Source organism: Fukomys damarensis, unplaced genomic scaffold, assembly GCF_012274545.1.
Source record: "Fukomys damarensis isolate Sample0158 unplaced genomic scaffold, DMR_v1.0_HiC HiC_scaffold_10, whole genome shotgun sequence".
NCBI classification, from domain to species: Eukaryota; Metazoa; Chordata; class Mammalia; order Rodentia; family Bathyergidae; genus Fukomys; species Fukomys damarensis.
This window is the reverse complement of record NW_022900922.1, coordinates 26,063,715-26,089,283: the sequence shown is the minus strand read 5'-3', so window position 1 is coordinate 26,089,283 and position 25,569 is coordinate 26,063,715. Positions and strand designations below refer to the sequence as shown.

Here is a 25,569-nt window from a genome sequence, read left to right as displayed (position 1 = left end):
GACTGAATATGCCTAGGAGGTTATGAGGCTGATTCTGGCGACAATTTGATAAGTGACACCAAAGGAAAACCATTATGGGGAATTACAATACCATGGCGGGCAGAAGACTGTGAGATCTCAGGTTCTGCCAGATGACTTAAATCTCTCTCAGCCAAACTTTCCCTCACTATAAAATGGGTTTTCTAGTTTCTATAGCATGCTGTGGAGATAAGGCTAAAGCTAATGATATGAAACAGGCCCCAGAAAACTGTGGGCAGCAGTCATTTCTGTGCATTTACCTACTCTTTCCCAGTTAGTTTACATAGAGGTACTGAAGCAGGAGGGGACTAACTGTGCTATTGGGGCAGGGCAGTCTACAGGCCTTTCGAAGGCACCACAGCTGACGGGACAGTTGGCTGGAGGAATGTCCTCTGAGGTTCTCACTGGCAAGGAGCACATACTTAGATTATTACTGATTGGCCTTGAGCATTGAGGAGAACCTAAGTAGGGCAAATGCAAGTCTGGGGTGATTTAGAGGTCACCGAATGAAAGGGGATTAACTTGCTAGAAAGCAATTAAGTAATCTCCCAATTGCAAGGAACCCCGTGGCACTAATAATGAACTTCCTTGAGCAGGATGGGAATACTTTATATTATATAAGCTCTTTGGGGAGGGAGGCGTGGTCATTGTGTTACACAATGTTTGCATCTTAATTTTTGAGACTGGCAACAGTGAAAGTGGCATCCTCACCCTCTATTTTGTCCAAAGCAAACCAGCTCTACATGCCTCATATGCTTGGTTCCCCCCTGGTGTCTCAGTTCTGCTGATGAAGTGATTTATGTGCTAGGATAGTTTATCAGCCAGTAATGAAGAAATATGAAACCTTGGAATTCTTGAGCAGAGGAGGAGAAGGATGGATCACTTTTAATTGCTCTGTGACCTTCATCAGTGAAGGCGCCAAGAGGTTTTGCTGGGAGGGTTGGCCCTGCTCCAAGCGGCGGCCTCTGAGCTTGCTGCCGCCGCCCCATTTCTGGCCTTCTCCTTGTCTAACTCAGAGAGTCCCTTAGTATCTCCTATGCTTTTTGAAATCCACTGAGAGAAAGGTAGACTGGGGAAAATCTTTTCATTGTTGACAGTGCTATTGTGTTTGCAGAGTGCCTTGCTGGCTTTTTGGTGTGTGAGTCCTGCAGGGAGATGAGAACTGTGTGTGCCTGTGGAGATCCGAGGAAGATTTGCATGGCTTTGAGATTGTGTATAGACTTTGGTGGTTTGTAATGGTTGGCATTTGGTGAATTTAACTTTCTAACTTGTTTATGCTCCTTAAGGTGAGATAACATTGTGATGACTAGAGGTTATATAGGTTACATTGTGGTGACTGATATATGGTATCATTTGTGTATTCAGTCAATACTGAGAGAGCCATAGATCTCATGGTGTTTGGTTAGAGGAGCATTTGTGTGTGTGTGTTCAGCCTGCTGTGCAGAGGACATTGGGAAAGGCTTTTCGCTACAGTCTGATGTTGGGGGAGGAGGGGATCCCATCACATTCTCATTACCTTGGCTCTTGCCCTAACATGGGGAACCTCCTGTATTGGAGCTCAGACACATCTGGGTGTGTGTTGCATTTAGGCCAGTGTCCTGGACAGGCCCTGTACTATCTCAGGTGTAGTTCTTTCCTGAAGAAATAGTTATACAGCTGAAGGTTTTTCACTGTAACATGACTTCAGTGTCTGACTTTCTCAAAACTCTTGAGCGCATTTGCATTTTCACACTCTTCCTGGGTCACCAGTCTGCTTATTATCCTACTCGGGAAAGATGGGAAATTCCTAGCCTTTGCTTTCTACAGAGAATGACAGATTTTATAGTTGTGAGTTGTTCTTGTCATGGAAGCCGAAGAATTAACCTAATACCATGTTAATTTAAACCTTTCTGGTCATAACAGTTGTTTTGGCTGAAGATAGCATATTATTGTGTAGGCAGTAATAAGAGTCTCATGACTCTCACAAGCTACTGACTATCAGAGTTGAAGCCTTTTTCTAGAGTTTTTTCTTTCTATAGAGTCATTTCAATGGTTGGCATCTCTTTTGGGGTATGGACATACCGAAAAGAAACACAATTTTTAAAAAGGAAAATTAAAAAAAAAATCCAATTTAAGGATGGGCATTATTGGACAGATAGCTCCTTCTTTAGGGTTCTATTTGCAGTCTTTGGCCTGATGGGCTGTAGCCCTGAGCCCTGCCACACACATGCCTGTTGGGGCCTGACTTTAAATGAAAACTTCTTCTCTTGAGAATCATAAAGGCTGACCAGGAAATTGCATGCACTGTGCTACAGTTGTCCTGTGGTCCTCATTTGGTGAATTTAACTTTCTGACTTGTTTATGCTCCTTAAGGTGAGAGAACACTGTGATGACTAGAAGTTATGTAGGTTACACTGTGGTGTAACTTACATGTTTATATATGTATAAGTAGGCATGAGGTCTATTTGGAGCCCTGCATTAGTAAACAAAGGGAGTTGTTGGAATTGGCTGCCTTCTGTAGCATCTCCTCCATCTCAGGAAATCAGTAGATAACTATTCCTGTTTCCCCTCCCCAGTTGTTACCAGTTCCCTTTGAAGGTTTTTATTTTCTTTTTAATTTAATATGGTTGTAGGGACTGATTACTTCTCATCCTGTTTGTGTATCCTAAGGTTGAATCCCAAGAAATGTGAACTGAGTGGTCCCAGCCCCATGTTTATTGGGTCAAACGTCAGAATATGATTCTCCAGTGAAATGACTGTACAAGGGAATCCCTTTAGGGTCTTTCCAAAATAGAGCAGAGCTATGTTTGGCTTGTTAAGATTAGGAACTGGTGGAGGGAGGGCAGATAATGGGAAGGAGGGCTTGTCTGTGTACATAATTTATGGAGAGGAATCTGACTTTGTGGAAACCAAAGCCCAAATTAGAGAAAGCAAGCTTTTTGGATTAGAATGATTTCTGTTGTGGTTGTAACATACCACAGTTTGATTTTTGTCCAGATGAAAACATTTGGTTTGCACTTCAGTAAATATTGTGGAGACGTTGCCAGCTAATTCTGAAAAGTAATGAAATACGGCTTTGGCAAAATGCAGATGAATTCTGTACTCCTGATTCCTCTCATCTGATCCAAGTTCAGATTTTTTTTTTCCACATTTGCTAATGCACTTGAATAATCAGAAGAGAAAATATGCCTGTAATTTTAATAGAAAACTATATTTTCATTATCACTATGTCCCCTCTTCCAATAAGCCCTACAGCCCATAACCCTCTATAACATTCACCTTTCGTTGATTACTTCTTTCAAACTACAGTTTGCAAAGGACAGATACATACAACGTTAGCGCATGTGATGAGTCAGCCACTCGCTAATTGATGGCACAAAGAGGCCTGTGTTTTAATGGAGCTTTTGCCTAAACACGGACAGTAACAGTGGGAGAGTCTGGCTCACAAGAGGTGCTCACCGAGCACTTTCTGTGACTGCCTTGTTTTCACCATCTCTGCCGGTGGTCTAAAGCAGGCTGCAGGTGAGCCTGTTGTGGAGGGGAGTTAGGTCTCCTTCCAAACGTATTTTCTGGTTGTGAGTCACCTGTCTCAGCTGCCTCTTCTTGTTTGTTAGTCATCCTTGCAGCTCTCTTCTCATTTTCTTGAATGTGGGACCCACAGTGAGCTTTTCGAAACATTCTTCTATCTGACTTTTTTGTTTTTGTACTTAGAATTACTCAGGGCCTCACACTTGCCAGGCTGTACTGCTGAACTACATCCCTGGCCCCTTCTGACATTTTGAAGAGTAAAGTTTCCTTAATACATTTCTAGATAAGAAGTTGGTCCTTATGTACAGGATTTGTAAGTTGTAAATTATTACATAAGGAAAAATTTTAAAACACTCTCTTTGCTCTTTCCAAATTCTATGTCTTAATTTAGCTTTGTATTGACTCAGCGTCAATGTAATTCTGGAATAGACCCAGTCTCCCCTTTTTGTAGTGAAGAACGAGGAGTGATTTTCCCCTATGATAGTAACAAATAGCCCAGACTGCTGTTTTTTGAGGGTTTAAAATACCTTTTCTTTCTAAAAACAACAGGTTCCTCCTCCTCAGCACTTATTGATAAGTCAATAACAAAACTTGTATCTAGGTGAGGAGGAAATAAGTATTTTCTTTTCTTTCCTTCTTTCTTTACCTGGGATTGAACTTGGGACCTTGCGCTTGTGAGGCAGGCAGTGGCACTACTGAGATAAATCCCCGACCCAGAAATAAGTATTTTCTATAATAAGTGGTTTTCAAGATGGGATTTCTTCCCTTCTTATATATTTGAGGTATGAGCTAGGTGTTTTCTGGGGATATTCTGTAATGGTCACCATTTGTCTTTCTCATCTTGATCATTTTAACTTTGCAAGGGATAAGATGATCTTCTGGATTTTTATTTTTTGCTTTTACTTCAATTTTGCCAGCATCGTTAGTTGGTTTGCATGTGGACATGCCAGCCAGACCCTTAGAGGGATTTTCATTAGCTGTGTGGTAACACTGTGTGACATTCGATAATTATTTAGTCTTGTTTTTTTGTGGCACCAGGTGTCGACCGAACTTGGGTCCTTGCACTTGAGAGCAGGCGGCAGAACCCTTGAGCTAAATCCCCGGCCCATTATTTAGTCTTTTGTATCTGCCTCAGTTTGACTGGCAAATTTAATTACATATACAGGTAGGAGAGCCCAGGCAAACTGTGGAGGTCTGTGCCTTCTAAGGGAAATGCTGTTCCGCTAATCACTCATAGTGGCCCTTCATGCTAAATGGCTCTTGAATGGATTGGCAGTGGCTTCTTGCAGGAAGATGCCTACCTAGGAGGACAGTGAGGCCACATTCAGCTCACTGGGCTAGTGTTGTCCCTGATGGGTACCTGCCACAGGGGTAATAATGGAACTAAGGGCACCTTCTCCTCTCTGGTGGTGGTGAACTGGCTTCTTCAGCTGGAGTTCAGTGAGCTGAAGTCCTTTCTTCAGTTTCTCTTCTCTGGGAAAGCTGTTTCTCATCTGCTTAGGGAACCCATCATCTTCTTTGTTTGATGGTACCTTTAGGCCCAGACCAACACGTTTAGCTACCTAAATAAAACTAGAATGACCTTTTTAGTTAAAGGCAATCTGCTCTGATCCTCCCGTGTATCCATATTTAGAAGAAATCATGTCCTTTGGTATCTCTGTATTGTACTGTATTATTATCTTTTGGTTTGAGAGCAGGTTGACCCAAAATTCTCTGCTCCTTTTTGGTCTTCTGTTTTCTGTCTCCATTTTGGTTCATCTGTGACTTGCTGAGGGGCTGTTGAAACATCCACTGGGCTGGAAAATATAGGTCAGTGATAGAGAGCTTGCTTGGCATGTGTGAGTCCTTGGGTTCCAAAAACCAAAAAAGGACCCTCAAAAACTGTTTGTTTCTCAGGTCATTTTGTTTTGGTTTTTTGGTTGAAGAAGTTGCCTTATCCTTTGCTAAGGTGTGGGCATGGCCTTCTCCCGAAGATCCGTGGGAGTGGATGCTAAGTCTTAGCTTGGCCTCGTGTGAGGAGGTGGAGCTTGTAAGAGGTGGGGCTTAGGGCTGGGGATTTACCTCAGTGGTGCTGCTCCCTACTTCACAAGCACAAGGTCCTGAGTTTGAGCCTCAGCACCTGCCCCAGCAACCCCCCTCCCCCAAAAGAGGTGGGACTTAGTGGAAAGTGCTTAGGTCTTGCTGGGGATCATGTCCCCTGAAGAGGGTGTGAGGTAGCTTCGTAGCTGTCCTTAGAGGGTTGTTGCAAAAGGAACAGGCTGAGCCCTACTCTCCTCTCTAGTTTCTGCCTTTGCTTAAGATTCTTGTTATGAGGTAACATCTGCAGCAGGCCCCTTGCCAGACAGAGCCTGTGCCTGTGCATACTGTTTGAACTTTGAATCTGCAAAACTGAGGTAAATCTTTTTTCGTAAGTAGCCTGTGTTGCATATTCTATCACTGTAACAGAAGCTGACTAGTCAATCCACACTGCCTTTGGGGTATTAACAAAACCTGGAGGCTGAACTGAGCATCGATATGTTTTTTCCATATTAGTTCTTTGGAACATAAACTTGATGTTCACCGCCTTCTCTCACCATCTTGAGTGTAAGGACTGTGAATGGCTCCGTGCTGCTTCTATAGGGTTTGAGGTTTACAGAATCCTCAACAGATTCAGTAAGTGCAAGTTAATTCCTTGCTTATGTTTTTTATATCTTCCATGTGAATTTTTCCGATTGTCTTTGAGACAGAATATTTTTATCAGATCTTATGCCCTATTTTCACGTTATTCTTGGATGGCCTCTGTTGCAGGGATTATTGCCTTATCTGCTGACTGGCAGAGGAAGGCTGGAGGGTGCTGGCTGCCTTCCCGAAGTGCACCCCCAACTCTTCCCTGTCCCTCCTTTCCCAATGCTGCTTGCCTCCAGCAAGTGTCAGAACTGGCTGCAGAAGATGCTGCAGAATCTGCACACAAACCCGCACTGCTTATAATACTCATCTGTCTTTCTGTTTTCACCCACTACTCCACATCTAAGATTCAGCACAGAAAGGCTGTATTTAACAGCAATTCACATGAATGTTTTTGATCTGGTGGGAACTCTTACGAGATTATTTAACCTATCTCCCCTACTCCTGCCCTTTGTTTGTTTGCTTGTCTTTGCAGTACTGGGTATCGAACTCAGGACTTCTGGCATGTGAGGCAGGCACAATGTCACTGAGTTAAATCCCTGGCTAACCTATCCCTTCTGTTTGACAAAAGAAGGAAATTAATTAATTAGAAAGGCCCAAAACCTGCAAATATGGAACAGTCAGATTTTTGACATGCAACACAGTACATCGTACTTGTACATGGACCATGTGTTGGAATGAGTTGGCCCTATGGTAAAACAGTTTGGCTGTGGTGGTACCTTCCATACACTGGGGTATGGCTTCTTGGCTGAAAACTTCCTATAATGAAGAAGTTAAAACAGGTGGTGACTCTTCTTTTTCTAGGCTTGCATTAGTTATAAAACCTTAGATGCCATCTGCCTCACAAGTGCAAGGTCCAGAGTTCGATCCTTGGTACCAAACGAAAAAACAAAAAACAAAACAATAAAACCATTAGAACAAAAAATATATTTTGTTCAGTGGAAATGTGACTATATAGTTTCTTCTGTCATCTTTTATTTTGGGGGGGTTCCTAACTCTTTAATTTTATATACACACTCTTGTTTGATGACATGATTTTCCCCAAAGCCAGCATCAGGTTTAAGAACCTCATTCTAAATGGAAATGATCAAAGCCGAGAAATAAGCAAAAGAAAACAAGGGAATGGCCTTTGTCAGACCAAAAGGAATCAATGCCATCCAGAAAAGGTCTTTTGCAGCCTGATCCTGTTGGAACTTTGTTTCTCCCCAGTGCTCTGACCCTCATCGCTTCTGGGATTGTGAATGTTGGTTGTTCAATGCGATGATCGCAGCAGGTGGAAAGGGCAGGAGGTGTCTGTTATGGCCGTCTCTACATCTGGGTAAATGGGTTTCTGGGTTTGCCACTTTAAAGCCCTCCTCTTACTACTCACTCATTCATCTTCATCTCTGTGTTCCTGGGCATGTAGTTCCCAAGCTGTACAGGCGTGGTTTTTAAACATTTAAAAAATGTGAGGCCTCCATGTGAGGTGATCACTTTACTGATGCTGATCTTACTGGAGTGACAGCTCATGCATTGGAGAGTTGGACAGGAGAAGAAATTTTTGAGTTCTTCTGGTACGTGATAGTAGCTCTTGCACAACTAATATTGCAGATAGTATCTCTTGCAGAAATAATGGGAAGAAAGATCAAAGGAGATTATTTTTGGAGTTAGCCACCTCTGGTCCCGAATGGCATACCAGTGACTTGATGCTGTCTTTCTTAAGTGTTCTTATTTGAAAAGGAGGAATTCATGTAACATGGACTTTTTTCTGGGGCTGTGGTCTTAACCCAAGTACACAACAACATTTGAGGAGGGGTTGCAGGAGAGATGGGTTTGCTTGTCTGGGGGACACCCCCCTGATGGAGTCTGGAGGCAGAAAGAACAGTGAAAGAAAAGCTTTAATGTAGCCTTGTAAGCCTGGCTGTCTGATCTGACAGGTACACACAAACTGACAAGCTGTGTGTTTTTATTTATAACTTGCAAGAATCCCTCCCCTCATCTCCCATGGCCTGGGGATTGAGGATTCACTGTCTCTCCTGGCTGGCATCTGTTACACTGCCCTCCCCTCACCTTTGTGCCCCTTCCTCCCTCTGTGTATATGTTTTTTGTAGTTATTTATGACTTTCTGACCTTTTAGGACTGTAATTCACAAACTTGTTTGTCTAGCAAAGGTCTCTTGCCCCAGTACCTTAGCCATACTGTGAGTCATTTTACAGCTTGTGTGTCTGCTATTTAACCCAGTTAATTTTGTGAATAAGGGCTTGTTGGCGTGGTTAATGAAATACGGACCAATTTAAAAAATATTACTTATATAAGTTGGTTAACATACAAGAGGAGTAACGAATATGTGTTCTTTGGAGGAGGCTGTTGTGTTTTTTTTTTAAATTTGGCAGTTTTAGTTAGTGTTAATTTTACATCATGGCCAGGCATGGTGTGGCACATGCCCTGTATGTAAGCCCAGCACTTGGGTGGCTGAGGCTTGCAGGAGGATCACTGCAAGTTCAAGGCCAGCCTGGGCTATATATAGTGAGCGCAATGCCAGCCTGACCTACATAGTGAGACCCTGTCTCAAAACAAGACAAAAACCGAAACAATAATTTTACATTCTGTGAATCTGATTGTAAACATCAGCATAGCTTTTAAGTGTATTAGGGTTTTTGGGGGTCCATATAGGTCACTCACCTGTTAGGAATGTAAGACAGTGACTTAACAGAAGTTAGGGGTTCAGGGTAGAGCACTTGCCTAATGTGTGCCAGGCCCTAGTTCAGTCCTAGCCCTGGGGGGTGGAGGAGGAGAGTTAAATTCTGTTTTTTCTATTTTCCCCTCTCTTTTACTATTAAAGACTAGTAAGTTAAATGCATAACGTAGACTAGTCTCTTTCTCACTAATATGGGTATGTGTTTTCACTTACATTTTCTTGACCAATATGGTCCTTGGTGGGGTTTTGTTTTAACTTGGGGGACTATTCAGATAAGGATTTAAAATTTTTGATTTGTTATATTTGATAAATGCCATCATGGTCCTTCTATGGGGATTTGATATGTTAAAAGGCCCAGATGAAGTTGTACTTGGTGAGGAGTATATAAAAAATAAGAGTGGCAGTAGATGAATAGCTTTGTTTTTTTCTATGCTTGCCATGAGTTAGGTCTGTAACTGTGTATGTGTCTCCACTGGATTTTGTGTCTTAGGGTGAATGTCATGGCTGGTGTTGATGGGTTGTCTTTCTTAATCCACCAGGTTCTCCTGCGCTGCCCAACAATATGGTGTATTTCGGAAGCTCTCAGGACGAGGAGGATGTTGAGGAGGAAGATGATGAGACAGAAGATGTCAAAACAGCCACCAATAATGCTTCATCTTCATGCCAGTCAACCCCCAGGAAAGGAAAAACCCACAAGCATGTTCACAATGGGCACGGTAGGTCCACCACTGTCCTTGGGTAGTGAAAATGAAACCTGAGCTTTGGGTGAAAGCTGGAAGAGGTCATCCCTCAAGAATGGAGAATGGAGAGATTAATAAGGCTATAGCTGGGTAGTAGCAAACCCAGTTGTGAATGCCGCCCTAGGTGGCAGAGGCTCTGTGTGCAAAGAGATAATTACTACAGCACAGAACAGCCCAGGGTATTCTAGATGGAGAGATTAAAGTGAGAGCAGATGTCATTATGTTGTGGAAATGCAGATGAATTTATAAGAGCTGGAGGTGACAAGGATCAGAAGAGGAAATGGTCATATCTGAATGGGGATGGTCAGGATTTTGTAAAAACATTGGTGTCAGTTTTTATAATGGTGATCTGAGCAGGTAGATACAACGTAAAAAGACATTCTTATTCCCCCTGTGAAATTGAGAAAAGTTATATGTATACACCATGAAGCAAACTAAATCCCCCCCCGCCAGTAGTAGTGGGTAGGGGAGAGGAGGAGAATAAAAGGCAGATACAGGGGGATCAGAGATAGACAGCTAATGCTATTTCAGTTGGCTATGGAAAGTGCTAAGTGGCTTTGCAGCGTGGAAGTGACTTGTTGGAGTTGTGCTCTGAAACAAGGTAGCCTTGACAACGATGATTTCATGAAGGAGAATGAAGACGAGGAAGCGTTTCGGAAACTGGTATTTGTAGGCAGTTACTTGGCCAGAGGTAGTGACGGGCTAGTCGTTGGTCCTGTCACCGTACACAGGATGATATAAATGCAGTCATGCATCCTTTCCAGACGTCCTAAGAAACAGCATTGTTATGTAGTTTTGCCAGAATACACTCACACAAAGCCAGATGGTGTAGCCAGTCACTCACCAGGGCTTTTTGATGCTGTGAAGAAAAGTGAATGCGGGATGTGTGATGCTGGCTGCTGCTGTAACGTGCCATAGTTTATTTTACAGTAAACTTTTACATGGATGACGTATACTTAAATTCTCATATTACTTTCTGGTACTAGGCACTGTACATATATAACTATGAGCTATGTACATGACTGGCATCACAGTGGAGTTAGTATTGACAACAATATCACCACAAATGTGAGTTGAACAAAAACGGGATGGCTGCAGTATCAGTGAGTGATGGGAACTTTCCGGCTTTATTATACTCTTAGAGGACCAGGTCATACATGGAATCCATGGTTGAACAAAGTACCATGCAGCTGTATAAAAAAGGAAGGTGTAGATGCAGCAATTGCAGAGGTGTCTGAGAGGCCATGTGTGGGGAAGGGCACAGGAACAGGAGGGGAAACAGAGAACTGTGGTTGGAGATTTATGGTTGTTTTCCCCTGAGCTCATCTCACCAGCCCCAGTAGATGCATTTTGTTTAGGACTTGCATAGGAGGCTTGGAGGGTGAGAGGTTACAAGTGGCAAAGGAAGGTTCTTCCTTTTTTCATTAACAGCTAAGCACTGAGCTCCTAATTGTCTTTGTGGACTCCATGGCAAGCACATGCTCAGGATAAGTGTGGCTTACACAACAGTGCAAATTCCTGCTGAGCATCTGTCCTTGTTGGGCTTTTCTGCTTTGTTAACTTAATGGTATTCACCCGTCCCTTTCTCTTGTTTGTGGCTGTGTAGGTGGCATCTAGACATAGAGGATACAAGCGAGCCCTTTTTAAGGACTTGCAGTTTACCTGGGGAAAAGAGACTAATAAATACAGAATGGTGACTAAATTGAAGCATTTTTGGGAAATGCTCATTTCTTGCAGCTGTGGTCATCAGGAGGCTCTGAGTGGTTGAAGGAGCTCTGTATGCCTGAGCTGGAAAACAGGTCCAGCCATGTAGATGAGCACTCCATGGATGAATGGCAGGAGTGGTGCTGTGTTGCCTTGTTGTGAGATGGAGGAGAATGTTCTACCAGTGTGTCAGAGGGTGTGTGTGTGTGTGTGTGTAGAGGGGTGCTGGGTGGGTCTGGAAAGTCTGGAGGGAGTCAGTCACACATGCTTTTTGGGGGCAGGTGGAAGAATTCTAATATGGAGAATAGGGGACCATTAACCATTTTAGATGTGGAAATAAGGTGAGCCTAGGTCAAGGTCAGAACAATTCCTCTGGCAGCAGAATTACTTTGCAATCAAAGGAAAAATGATTAGAGTTGGAAGATTGAAGATTCCATCTAGGAAGAGCTGGTCCGAATCTGGACCTGGGAGTAGGCATGGTGGTCCCCGCTTGTAATCCTAGCACTTCAGAGGCTGAGGCAGGAGTATCGCTATGAGTTTGAGGCCAGCCTGGGATACATAGTGAGACACCTTGTCTCAGAAAGCAAAAATAAAATAGAAAGAATCTGGACTCGGGCAGACGTAGCAGTCCAGCTCTTCTCTAGGGTCTCGAGGCAGGGTGAAGGTAGAAGGGTGGGAATTAAGTAGGTGTGGGGGTAGTTAGGAACTGTAATAATATCTGCTGAGTTTGTGGCGATGGAATAGATGAGCTGTGGGTTGAAGTTGTCAGCACAGATGAGTTTTTTTTTTTTTTTTTGATAACAGCATAGAAAGAAGCGGTGAGGATTTGTTTTTCCATCTTGAGGAAGGAATGTAAATTTTTGCTTTTCTTATTTAGTTTAATTGGAGAAAATCAAAGAGAAAGTAAGTGAATCAAGTGAAACTGCACTTGCCTGTTCCCTGCAGTGCCAGACGGTCATAATTCCCGCAGTGTAATATCTGACTGCTCTGTTCACGGGGCTGCTCATCTGACTGCAGTTGGACAGTGAATTCGCCCACCCTGTTGATGAGTTCAGTTAGTCCTATGTGTAACACAGGGCCCTTGGGGTTGGGTCTCCTCAGCTCCTTCCCCTTGTCTGCTGCCTCTTCCTGTTTGAGCTTGCTGAGGAGACACAGGGTTCACTAAGTGGTTTTTGTATCCCTTCAACTTGGAATCCTAGCCACCATTGTCTTCAGGTACACAGGTCTTTAATACCACATGAGCTTCAGGGGAGTCTAGGGTTGGCACTGGATGAGGGTAACGGAGTTGGTGGCACTCTCACCCAAGGGAGAAGGATAACAGTTCTGCATTGACCACTGCTGTTGTCATTAGAGGTCAAGGAGAGTCTGTCTCTCTGTGTCTTATCTGTATTTGCATGCACATACAGATCAATTTGCAATTTTGGATAATTTTTGAGTTGCTATTTTACACATTTGATATTTGAGTGAAAATTATACTGTGGTGATTGAAATAGGCTTAACTTTTTCATCTTGGGGGGGTTTGTTAATATGAACAATTCCAGAAACACCTTTGAGTTCTTCTTGTATACTAACACATCATAACGTTCCTTGAGCATCTTTGACTCCACTGTGGTTGGAGTAGTAGGAAGTAGGCGTGGGGAACCTTAGGCAAGAACCCACCAGCTCCTTCCTGCTACCTCTGCTGAGTTTCTGCTCTTAGGCTCTCTGTCTCCCCCTTCCTCCCCAACTCCTCTCCTGTACACTAGAAGTCAGCCTGGAGGAATGAAAGGAAACGGACCAATAGCAAGCAGCTAGGTTTAATTAAGGGACCAGTTGCACTCAGACCTGCAAACCTTCTGTGCTTGCTTTGAGACTTGTAGAAATCAAATGTGGAGGGCCCTTTTCAAACCCTTACCTGCTCATATATTAACTAGGATTATTTGTTCATTCTATTAGCCACATCATTTCCAGGTTTACTGCTAACGCGCCTTTTTATGTAGCTGTCTGCCTCTGAGCAAATTGCTTAATATTTCTCCTCATTTATAGGGGAGGCCCTATGTGAAATGTCTCTGTAGTTTGCACATGTAAACAGGCTCACAGTTGCTGGGTAGCTTCTCTGTTTGTGTCTTAGCAAGGGTTTCTCGGGCACCTGCTCCTTTGTGTGATTTGAGGGCTCATCTCCATTCTCTGTTGAGTCTGTGTCCTGTATGACAATCAGTGGGAAGTGGTCAAGCAGACACTTCTGCTTTATAAAATGGCAGCTTGTCTCTAGTCTTGTATCTGTCACCAGCAATGGCCACAAATACAATCAGGAGTCAAGGTTGTATAATTCCTTGTCCAGTGCTTTGGCCCGGGCACCATTCTGCTGTAAGGATGAACACACGGACAGTCCCACTTTCTGGATGGCAGAGTCACCACTGTCCTATCCAGTAGACAGTGAAGCCCTCCTTAGGTCTCTAGTTCTCTTGCACGATGGCTTTAATGCCCTTGGAAGCTAAATTGCAACAGTCCGTAGAATGTTTCCTCATGAATCCAGTGGAGGGAATGGGCTGAATCCAGCCTAGAAATACGTGGACCGTTTGGAAGGTTCCTCCAATTTCAGGTGACCCAGCCACGATGGTGGTTCTGTTGATACAGAGAAGTTGGCTTTGTAGAATGCATATTTATTTCAGCCTCAGATTTAATATTTCAGCAAAACACTGATATCTCTGTACACAGCTAGCTGTGCTGTCTTGTATTTTGTATGTACTTCTATATAAAGAAGGTAGATGACTTATAATCAACTGACCTCAGGAGTTTATTGAAGCAAGTATTTGTGAAGTTTTGGGAGTAAGTCACCAGGCAAGAGGTACTGGTTGAATGTAAGGATATTGTATATCTCTGAAGAGAATATTTTCAATAGTTGCAAGTAGTTATGAACACTATTAGAAGCTTATTGTTTAACATTGTAAAACGGTAGTGCAGTGGTCTTTAAAAACGACGAAACATTCAACTGTAGAAGATTTTCATGTCCACCATTGCTCTTTCCCCAGCCATTTCCAGTAAATTAAAACTGTAATACCAAGTTTCCCAGCATATGTGTTTGATGTCTTTTTGTTGTTATTGCTGTTGTTTAATTTCTCTAAATGCGTTTATCATCATCGTATGGAGCCATTTTCAGTCTTCCTTATCCACTTTTTGAGATAAGGTGGCATGTAGAAGTCCAGGCTGACCTTGAACTTGGGGGATCCTCTTACCTCTGCCTCACAAGTACTGGGATTACAGGTGAGTGCCATCATGCCTGGCTTCCATGATTAGCTTGGTGTTCTTGGGCACGGCATTTAGTTTTCCTGACTCATTTTTACTCTGTGGGTCTGGGAGGGTAGATGGGCAAACATTCACATGTTCATTTGCTGGTTGAATAGAGAAAAATTTGGAGGCTACCTCAGGTATGGAGGTAGTACAGTATCTTTCAGATACCTCAGGCTGGATGATGCCTTTTGCCATGTGCATTTCCAAGATTGCCTAAAAATCTGTCCCTGTAATCCATTCTTTTCCTGAGACACAGTACGTTTTTTAAGTGAAAACATATTTATTCATTTTTTCCCACCCCATTCACATTTTTGTCTGTATATTGTTTTTTTATTTTATAACCCATAGCAAAATTGTTATACTGTTGCCAGTTTCAGTCAAATTTGTATTGCAGCAATAAACCCTAAGACTATAGTCGTTTACATAAGAATCCTCTGATGTTGGTGACAGTTCCTGTGGCAGATGAAAGTTCTTTCCTTGTAAGCTTAACCAAGGTCCATTTCTTTGTAAATTTTGAACAGAATTCCCCAGATTTCATTGTAATGGTATTTCCATATGACTGCCCTTGAATATGGAAGGGGCTATTTAATATACTATGTAATAAGATGAAAGAAGTATTCCTGTAGTCATGGCTCACTTACGATAGAAGGTTCTTTGTGAGGTTGCTCCAACAGTGTTTTGTTTTGATTTTAAAACAAAAAGAAACTGGGTAGATGATGTTTGTGCATGTGAGGAAATGCAAGGTAAGGCCCCAGACTTACCCAGAACTTTGGCTTCTCCCTGACACTTTTACTGTGCCTAAAGATGTGTTGGTCATCTTTGCATGAATGATAAAAACAAAACAAAAACCTTTCATACTCAACTTAAAAAAGCTCCCAGTTGGTCTACAGGTCTGGCAGTTTCAGTCCATGGCTGAGTGACCCAGTTGTTTTTGACCCTGTGGTGAGGCAGTTCATTATGGTGGGAGCTGTGGTTAGAAGATGGCACTCACCTCATGGCAACCAAGAAGCAAAAAGAGAGAACGAGGAGGGGCCAGGGGCCAATACTCCATTAAGAATACATCCCCAGATGACTGGAGGGCTTCCAGGGAGGGCCCATCTTTTACAGTTCCTGTACCATCTGTGGTCCCATGGGTCATTTGGTCCCCGTGGGACCAAGCCTTTAATATATGGACTTTTGGGGTACATTCCAGATCCAGACTAGAGCAGGATCTAAGGCGTGGCAGGCCAGGGGGTTCTCAGGATTGTTCTCTCTGCCTGGAGTCGAGGAAGTGGTGCACCTCTTAAAGTGCCCCAGGTCACACTAGATTCTCAGGGCCTGCATGCCTAGTTGCTGCTTTAATAACAGTGGCACCCCAGAGCGTCCCTGAGCCTCTCACTGGCAGTTGGGCTTGGACCAGAATGGCTTGAAGGCCTGAGCGCGACAGCTCTCAAATTCAGCCTGCTGTGTCTGTCCTGCATGGCGTGTCCTCCTGCCTCCTACCTCCATCCGTCCTTTACCTTACGGTGCTCCTGGTGAATGTACAGAGACAAACTCTTGTGCCTTGGGTTCTCTGGCTGTGCAGAAAGAAGATTGGGCATTGTTTGTGAATCAGAAGATTCTTGCCCTCCCCTCCCGTTTCTTTCCTTCATTTTCCAAGCACTGAGCCATAGAGATTGGTAGTCTCCATCCTCTGGGTTCTAGGCCCTGGGTCTGAGGAAGCAGCATGCGTTCACGTAGGTTTTCCAAGAGGAAGAGTCAGGGTAAGTTCAAGCAGCTCCTCAGAATTACGGCTTTTTCCCCCCCACAGAGTGAGGGGAGAGCAAGTGGTTTTTGTTTGTTTGTTTTATGATTTTCTTGTCACATTGGTACTTTGCCCCCTTTTTGTGTGTTGAAGCTGTTGGTGCAGTTTGGGTACTGCAGCAGCCTGGGTCCTCCTCAGGGGTTCACCCCCACTGCAGTGTTGTTAAATCGTGCACAGAAGAGAAAATGTAGAAAGTGTATTATTACTTTATGGCTGGGGTAGCTTTGACCACAATTCTTAATTAAGAGCGTGTGTCCAGGAGAAAAGCTTTATTTCTGCTGTTACTTCGACAAATCTAGAACCTAGACTGACAGTGATGTCCTGCCTTATTTTGTTTTATCCTAAAACTGAGCAGGAGAGTGCTTAGGGCGCGGTGCCAGGACTCTTGGCTGATAGAGGGAGGTGGTGGAGAGCACACACCCATCCCTTTTGTGCAGCGCCTCACACCATCTCATTAGGGCTGTGTGTGACTGTACTGTTCTTGCAGCAGGAGGCCTGGGGCCCCAGTAGTCCCCTGTAAGAGCTAGGTGTCCCCAAACAGCTTGGTTTTGCAAACATTACCCAGGAACCTCATGTTCTCATTGACCAGCCATGGAACATCCTGCTGGAAATGGATTTGTCTGTTAAAATACATAATCTGAAATGACTTGGACAACATTGCCCAAGCTTTTAACCTTGGGTTAAAACTCAAGGGTTACAATAACAGTGCCTCCAGCAACTTCCATTTTGATAGCTCATCAAGTTTGGAAAATAATCATGCATATACAGAACCTTAAATGATCGTGACAATAAAGCCCTTAGGTAATTACTATGTGGAAATAAAACAACACAATCAAAACACTGCTTTATGTGTGTAAGAGAAGTTGATATTTGAAATGGCTTAGTTTTGGAAAAGTGTCCCTAATTGGTTATTTTTTTCTAAGGGTGTAAGTGCAGCAGACAAAAGGAACTAATAAATGAGTTTGGAATACATTTGGCTTCCGCTTTTTCCTCAGTATTATCTTGTGGTGAGTCCCTTGTTACCCTTTGCAGTAGAGAATTTGGTGAAAGTTCATTGGTTAAATCAGTCATAAGTTGCATTTTCTTCAAATGCTTCCCCCCACTTACGAAGATTGGAAAGAATAGGAGAGATCATTGTTTGTCTTTGTGTACATCTTTTTCTGAAGGGAGATATTTCTCAGAAGACTTTTAAAACATGCCATTGCACTCCCAGCTGGAATGACTTAATTGCTTTTGGATTCACACCGGGGGCATGTTGTGTAAGGGCCAAAAAGCAATCATTTGGACGAGTTTACTACATTTGTGCTCTGTGGTTGTCTTTGTGGTGCTTTGAGGCCCCCCCTTTTCTGGTGGGGGTTCTGTGCAGCAGGGCCAGGGTCTTGCTGTGGCTGTGTTCCCTGACTGCCATGCTTTCATCTCCAGTTGAAGTTGCCATGCGATGTCCTCGTCACCTTTCTTCACTTCTGCAGCTCTATTTTCTATTGAGGCTGGTGACTTTGGGGAGCTTCACAGCCCCAGAGAGTTAGAATTTGCAGAGCAGTAGTGCTTGTACCATCTGGTTATAAAATACGCATATTCCCATCCATGCCCTCTGCACACTTCGGGCGTGTTTGTTAGAGGCCACTTGGCGTGAGGTTTAGGACTCATAGAAAGCTGCTTGGGGCTGCAGCCACAGGCAACCTTTCTGTGCTTTGGGGTCCTTTAACAAGGACACCCAAAGAGTGCCTTTGCCTCTAAACTTTGGGGAACAATACATTAGTGTGGGTCAGTGTGATTAATTAATACAAGTGATTGAAAAGATCTGATGCTGGGGGCAACCTTAGAATTAATGAGATATTCCCAGAAAGTTCATGTGTCTCAGATGCTGGGCGCATACAAGACCAGGGTGTTGGTGAGCTGCTACTACTGATGGGTGATGTGACATTTTCGGTCTCACCAGAGCTGTTCTGGAAGCTGTTTCAAGGTGGACGATCTCCATTAGTTGCCACTTCTCAATATAAATGTCTGATCTCGATTTCATCTCCCTTTCTCAAAGTATTTGTTTTGCCTCTGATCCACTTAGCACTTTGGGATTACATAACCGCTTAGGCAGCTGGCCCAGGCCCCTTCAGTTTGCTTTGGGGCATTAGAGCCCCATCCCCTTACCTGTTTGTGTGACCTGGTTAGGAGATGCACATGGTGGCGCAAGGGAAGCTCTTGGCTCTGGTACCTCCTCCTTACCAGGTGTCCTGAGGTGACTTTCTTAGTCTCTCTAGGCTTCTCTTCTTTTATAAAAGGCTCTAGACACCTTCTGACTCAAGAAGCCCTTAGGGTTATGGGAGGGTAGGGATTAGAGAGTGACTCACTAATTGGTACAGAGGCTTCTCTTTGGAGTAAGGAAGAGGTTTGCACTTTGCCTGGAGGTGTTGGTTTCACCATGCTAAAATTCACTGACCTTTGCAATTTAAATGGGCAAGTTGCATAGTATGTGAATTATAATTTAGGAAGATGTAAAAAGAGTCTGTTTAGAGTAAACAGGGTGGTAAATATTGCCTGGCATTTGGTGTGTTCTTTTTTTGTTTGTTTTGTTTTTGAGAGATGGTCTTGCTATGTAGTTCAGACTGGCTTTGAATTCACTATGTCGCCCAGGCTGATCTTCCTGCCTCAGCTTTAGCTAGAGCTGGGATTATATGTTGTGCCATCACACACAGCTATATGGTGTGTTCTGACTGCTATCCTTTTGTGACCTCATGGCTCTCAGCTCTTTTTAAGGAAGTACCCCTGCCCTGCAGTTCTAGCAAAATCTTACGGAATGTATTTGATTTTCAGAATCAATAGTAAAGTTTTCTGTATGTGACTGGCTGACTTCATTTATATTATACACATTGTACACTGGGCTGCTGAGCAGCTTGCTGAACTGCTTGGTATTTGATAATTTGACTAAATTTAGCTGATCTGTCTTAAGGAGAGTCTTTGTCACTGGATAAGTTTTGCTGTTCCTGGAACCTGTAAGATGTGCACACAGAAGTTCTGAAAGCCATTTGTTTACCTGACTGAAGGTTGAGTGGAGGTGCTTGAGTCTTAACAAAGTAAGAGCTAAGGTACTTGCTTGAACAGCCTTGAAAACATATTACAGTGCAAGGGTTTCTGTATTATACATGCTATTTCTGTTTTTCTCTGCTGATGTCTTTATTCCAACAACTGCTGGTTTTCTGTAACTTGGATAATCAGTTGTGTTAATGTGGTGTAGGATGGTTTAACTTACATGCACATTTTCAGGGTGTCTTTCTCTCACCATGTTTATTCCTGTCTCAGATCCACAGGTGAATTCTTATCATTTCCTTCAGATGTAGTTGACCTTTTAGAACTCATCTTTGAATAGAGAGTTTTATGAAACCCATTGCAGAAAAATTTTATTAATATTAATGTTACTTCAAGAGTTAGTGCCTGTCCCATCTGTGGTAACACACGGTTCTGTTTCTTGAGGTTCTGTTTTCTTTGTTTCTTGAGGGAGATGGATCCTGTGAGCCCATTCACCCAGATGTTCCTCCCAGGGCTGCCTCTGGCAGGTTGACAGCTGCAGTGTCTTAGAGCCAACTGGCCAGGCAGGGACTCATCCAGTGATCTGTTCATTCCCATCCTCCTTTGGAGGTGAGAGGCCCAGCAAACCATTTTTCAGTGACATAAACCATTCCTCCTGATTTATGGTGTTTCTGTTGCCCTGACCTTTATATTCTCATAAAGGTGTTAAAGCCTTTTAAACTTTAGCATCATAAGTTATCAGGAATATAGTTAAATAACATGTTTTTAAAGGCAGATTTATTCCAGGTCTGTTGGTTATATATTTTATATCCTTGCAACACAGTGCATTCACATTTTTAGATTTTGGGACACTGGCAAACAGATTGTGATTGAAAAAATAATTCTGTGCCTTGAGAATTTAAATTCTGAAGAAAAGGAAGAAAAATCCATTTGGCTTTAAGAAGCCCATTATAAATTTCTACATATAAGTTGAGAGAGAGGTTTTGCTGGGAAAATTTCCCAGAATGATTTGGCAAACCAGTACAGTAAACTAATAGAACTTGATTAGGAGGCTGGGTCCAGTGCTCAGAGACTGCTGTGTGGGTTTTTGTCCCAAGAATGCCACTTGATGTTGGCTTCCCGCCGGAGGGGCTGCTTCCTAGCCTGGTAGATGGTGGAGCTTCTGTGTTGCACCTACTCTGTGCTACCTACTCAAGGGGCTCTCAGGCTTCCCTCATGGAGGCTGAGTGAGTTTGCTGTTCTGGCTTGGGACAAACCAAGTTCCAGCACTCACACAGGCTGCAGTACAATCCCTTTGAACTGTTGGCGCAGATTGGCAGACAGTCCCTTGTTTTTGGACAATAGCGACTCAGGGTTGAATGGGCTTCAGGGAGCAAATGCAGCTTTTGTACAGTAACAAGGCTTTAATGCCAGCCAATTAATTGATGGAGTCTGTGTCTTGCCGAAGTTGGGATGCATTGTAATAACATGAAGCTTACATTTAAATACCTGGCTCTGTATCAGAAACTCGCTGTGGATCTCTCTTAGTTTCCGCAACACATTTATTTCTAATGTATTTATAGTGATTGTCTACCCCCCTTTCCATTTGTTCTGGGGCTTGGGGCAGGGAGAATGTCTTGGAATTTAGGAGTTAGTTGTGTCCAGGCTTGGAGGTCTTGACCACTCTTTCTTTCTTGCCCTTTCTTTCCCTTCTCTCTCTGTTTCAAAGTTAGGTCTTCAAAACCCTGCTAGGTCAGGTCCGACACCCAGTAACCCCAGAATAGCCTGTAACTTTTGTCAAACACCAAGGGCTCCTTTTTGCTACTTACCCATGTTTGTCCTTTATTAGGAATAATTAGCAAGATTGGGGTTTCTGGGTATGGGAGAAGGGGCTCTAAAACAGGCCAAAGGGGATTTTATTTTTTCTCCAATTATGGGTGTGCCTTGCTTTTCATTTGCTAACTCCTTTCTCTGAAGAACACAAAGCATTTTTATGCACTGGATGTAAAATGTTTCAGTCCTGGCTGCACTTAAGGCTGGCAGCTGGTTTTGAGGGGACTGGGCACAGATGTGCCAGTGAGGAGAGGAACTGGAAACCTACAGGCAGGAGTTTGCAGTAAAGATTTGCAAGACCCTTTGCATAGGTTGCTTTCAGGGTCTCACCCAGGGAGATCTAAATACCTTATGTGGAGAGAGCCAAGTGCAGCATTGCCTAGGCCAACTTCCCAGAGCTAGAAATGTGAATTCCTCCTCGGAAAAGTGTAGCTTTCCGCCTTTCCAATGATTGTAGTAAGAGATTTTTGGAAGGTAACATCTCTTGTCCATTTCTTTCTCTGGTCCATTTCTTTTTCACCCCTCTTTGGAAGCAAACCTGATCTTCTCAGGAATGAAGTGACCCTCAATCAAAATAGCAGCCTTTAGATTTAAAGATTCTGCTTACTATGGTGTGAAAACACTTGTCTGTAGGCCATTTAACTTTCAGAGTATGTGTATACAAATCAATATATCTGTCTCTGTTCATTAACGTAAAGCTATTTGTATCTGAGTACAATACAATTTCCTAATATGGTTCACTGTGGTGAATGCTTAAAGAAACCAGTCCAATTACTCCTTTTAATTGGGGCCATGTGTGGAGGAGAACTTCTTTACATCAAAATCTTTCTGTCTCTTCTGTTCACAGGATTTAGTCTTTCCCTGTGAGAGCCATTTCCCACCCTCGTTTGCCTTCTCTCCTTTTCTTGAAAATCTTAGAAATTAAGACAAAAGATAATTACTTGGAGGGGTAAAACTGGCAGGTTCCCACGACACTTAAAATTAATGAGCTGTTGAGTACAAAATATACCTTGTCTGGCTCCATCGTCCTCACCCAGTCTTTCCCTCCTCCCTTTCTTCCCATTTAACACATGATTTGACTTTTTGGCTATGTTTGCCATTGGGGTATACTGCGGCTATAAAATAGCAAGATGGTTACAGAAAGTGGGTTCATTTGAAAACCATCTCTTTGTTTGCAAATCACAGTTAATTTGATTTTGTTATTACATTTTCGTGTATTTGAAAACTCCCTTTTCAGAGTAGCTTATCACAGTATTGTTTTGGAGTTCACAGTGCTGCGGTTCCGCAGCAGCGGGTTTATTATGGTAACGGCGCATCCCTCCTTCTCTCTGCCCTGGAATCCTAACCCTCCCAGCGCAGTCTCTGATTGCTTTGCTTTCAGGGCGATTTCTTGGGGGTTGGTGGTGGCTGAAGGTCCATTGAGGGATTGTGCAGCTCCTCCTGAGGTACAGAATCTGCTTTTGTCCCATCAGAAAGAACCTACTGCCTGTGGGGAATTTGAACTGGTTGTGCTCTGCAATTAATTTGCAAAGGAGCGTGTGTGATGAGCTGAGACTTAGCCAGTGTGTGCTTCATGCCCAGCTGACCCCTATCCGGACTCAGAGTTTTTGCTTTCTGAATTCTCAGAGATGTGAATAGATACTTCTGTCATCCCCATGTAGCTAAGGACCCTAAGCCTTGAACAGGTAACCAGACTGAGGTCAAACACGTAGGAAAGTGACCTTGCCTGAAGCAAATTTAGCTTCACCGGAATCTGAGCTCTTTGGGAAGTACGCAGTGCTATGATGGACCATCCGCATGAGGTGCAGCAGAGTGGCTGAACACCACTGTGGCGAGGATGGGTGGTCCAGCTGGTCCCAAGTGCGGCAGGCACATGGCCTTCAGGTTCCCTGTTCTTGGATTACAAACATTGGAGAGGGATAGAGCTCCCTGGCTTCTTTGAAAAAAAAAAAAAGATTGTATTTATCAGTGTTTACCATGTTGAAACTAAAATTTAAAAATGCTCATTTGAAAATGACACAAAACCGTGATATGTTAACACAACATTTTTAATGAGAATTACCACATTCTAAAACCAAAAAATTGATGAAAAGAGTTGTATTATTTCACAGTTTTGCATGTCTCTTCAACTTTCTTGGCTTAGTAGAAGGCAGCCAGATTATGACTGCTTCTACAGTCATTCAGTTTCTTGAAAAATAAAGTTTTGGTTGAAAATACTATATATGAAGAAAACTGATGTCGGGCAAATACATAGTTGGAAAGGGAAGGGGCGTTTCTTTGACAGCACCCAGAGGCCTGGCATGGTGGGTTCTTAAAGGTCAGTTGCTATGGGACTCTGAAGCCGTATCAGTCAGTTTTTTGTACTCTGTTAATGCTAGAATCCATCAGTCTGTTCCCCTGTGAGTGGATCTTTCACCCATGCATGGTTCAGTAACATCTTGTATTGGTCACTTGGGAATAATGCCCCATAGATGTTAATGTCCATTTTCCAATTATCAACACATTTCATTTCATTAACAATCCTGTGTCTTCCTTAATCTTAACAGAAAAGTTGAATACTAAGCAGCTGTCAAATTTATGGTCACAAGAGACAGGCTCCCAAATTTTAATTTTTGCCTGAAGTATGAATTTTATAATTGGCAGCAAAAACTATTGGTAGGTAGCTGAGCCAGTGGTAGAGCACTTGAGTAGTGTGTGCCAGGCTCTGGGTTTGATCCCCAGCACTGAGAAGCAAGGGACCAGTAATACTGTTGCAAAGGGGAACAAACCCATAAGGTAATAAACAAACAAACAATCAATAAATGGGAAAATAAGAACTAGCAGCATATTACTAATAGCAGGCCACATGATAAGGTACATACAGTATCTTAGTTGGAATAAGAAAGCAGAAGTTTAGAATATTGGAGACTAAAAACAAAATGATTTTCCTTTGCTGTGTTTCAATAAAGGAGCTGTGTTCACTGCCTCAGAAAATTAGTGAAAGTTGAGAATTGCCTAGGTTCATGTACCTGCCTGATTTTTAATCAGATTGAAGTATAGCTTCTTACGGATGTTGCTTTTAATTTGTCTGTAGAGCAGGCTCAGATCCTGCCCATGTGGGTATGATTGATGGTTTCTGACAACTCCTAGTTACTTAGACTTTGAATAAATGCAGCCAGTTGAAGCGCTCTATTTTCTCTATCAGAATGTCCAGCAAAGCCTTGTGCAACAGAGCAGTATGCCCCATATTTTGATGTGATTTGGTCATCGGTATTTAAAATCTGTTTGGAATTTACAATCTTGTCAGAAGAGCTTTGAGATCAAGACTCCTGCCCAATCTAGTTATGGAAAACGTGTATCTGTCGTATACCATATGCACAATAACACCAAATGGACAAAAGAATTCAATGTGTGCAAGGAGAAAAAAAAAAACTATAAGGAAATTTGAGTCATTTTACCTTTGAAAATGTGAAGGGAGAATTGAGAGATACTAGCCAAAAGTTGCAGAGTCTGTTAGGATTCAGTTCTGCAGATGAATTGTAAAACATGATGACTATAGTTAATGATGTACACTGTATTCCACTTAAAATGGCTTAGAAGTACATCTTAAGCATTTTTCCATGAAATAAGTGTGAGGTGATGGAAATGTTGAAATCAGCTGGATATAATCATTTCATGGTATGTTCTCGATATCAAAATGTCATACACCATAAGTATATGTAGTTGTACTTTAAGGTGGGAGGAAAAAAATATGGAAGAACTTTATATGCACAGGGAGCAAAAGGAACTTTACAAATTGGTTAACACTTCATCGTGCTGCACACCTTTAATCCTAGCTCTCTGGGAGGCTGAGGCTGGAGGATTGTAAGTTCCTAGCCCGGGCAAGTTAACAACTTAACAAGACCCCATCTCAAAGTTTAAAAAAAAAAAAGACTGGAGGTATAACTTGGTCCAGAGTCCTCGAGTTCAGTCCCCAGTACTGCCCTACACAAACCAAAAAAAGCTAGCAGATTTTGTGCCATAACAGGTAAAGGAACAGAATGAATAAAATTTTTGGAACCTACTGTGCGCACATTATAATTTAAAGGTGAATGTTAGAGCAGGCGCTTAAGGATCTGGGGCTTAGCTGCATTCTGGGGAAAGAGCTATGTTCAGCTGTCCGTGGCTAGCAGGAGAGGAAACCTGACTTAGCTGTTGGTTGCAGGCAGGCAGAGTTTGTGCACACTGAGGAGCGCTTTCCACTGCCTGCTCAGGCACTGCGTTCTCCCTGCAGCCCTGAGTTCCTGGTGGGAGTGGGGAGGCCCAGGGACCCTTGGGTGCTGGCTGGGTGTGTGGGGCCTAGTAGTCTCAGTGTCCCTCAATAGCTTCTGTAAACAGCAGCTAAAGCACCCATT

The 25,569-nt window shown here is 43.0% G+C and overlaps 1 protein-coding gene across 2 annotated transcripts in view; it reads left to right on the top strand.

Moving 5' to 3' along the window:
- Positions 1 to 25,569, top strand: part of Jarid2 (jumonji and AT-rich interaction domain containing 2) — a 243,273-nt gene that overhangs the window by 190,626 nt on the left and 27,078 nt on the right. For both annotated transcript variants that reach the window (XM_010622895.3, XM_010622898.3), the window contains one exon: positions 9,406 to 9,582. In XM_010622895.3, the coding sequence (XP_010621197.1) occupies positions 9,406 to 9,582 (177 nt within the window). The remainder of the gene's footprint in view (positions 1 to 9,405; positions 9,583 to 25,569) is intronic.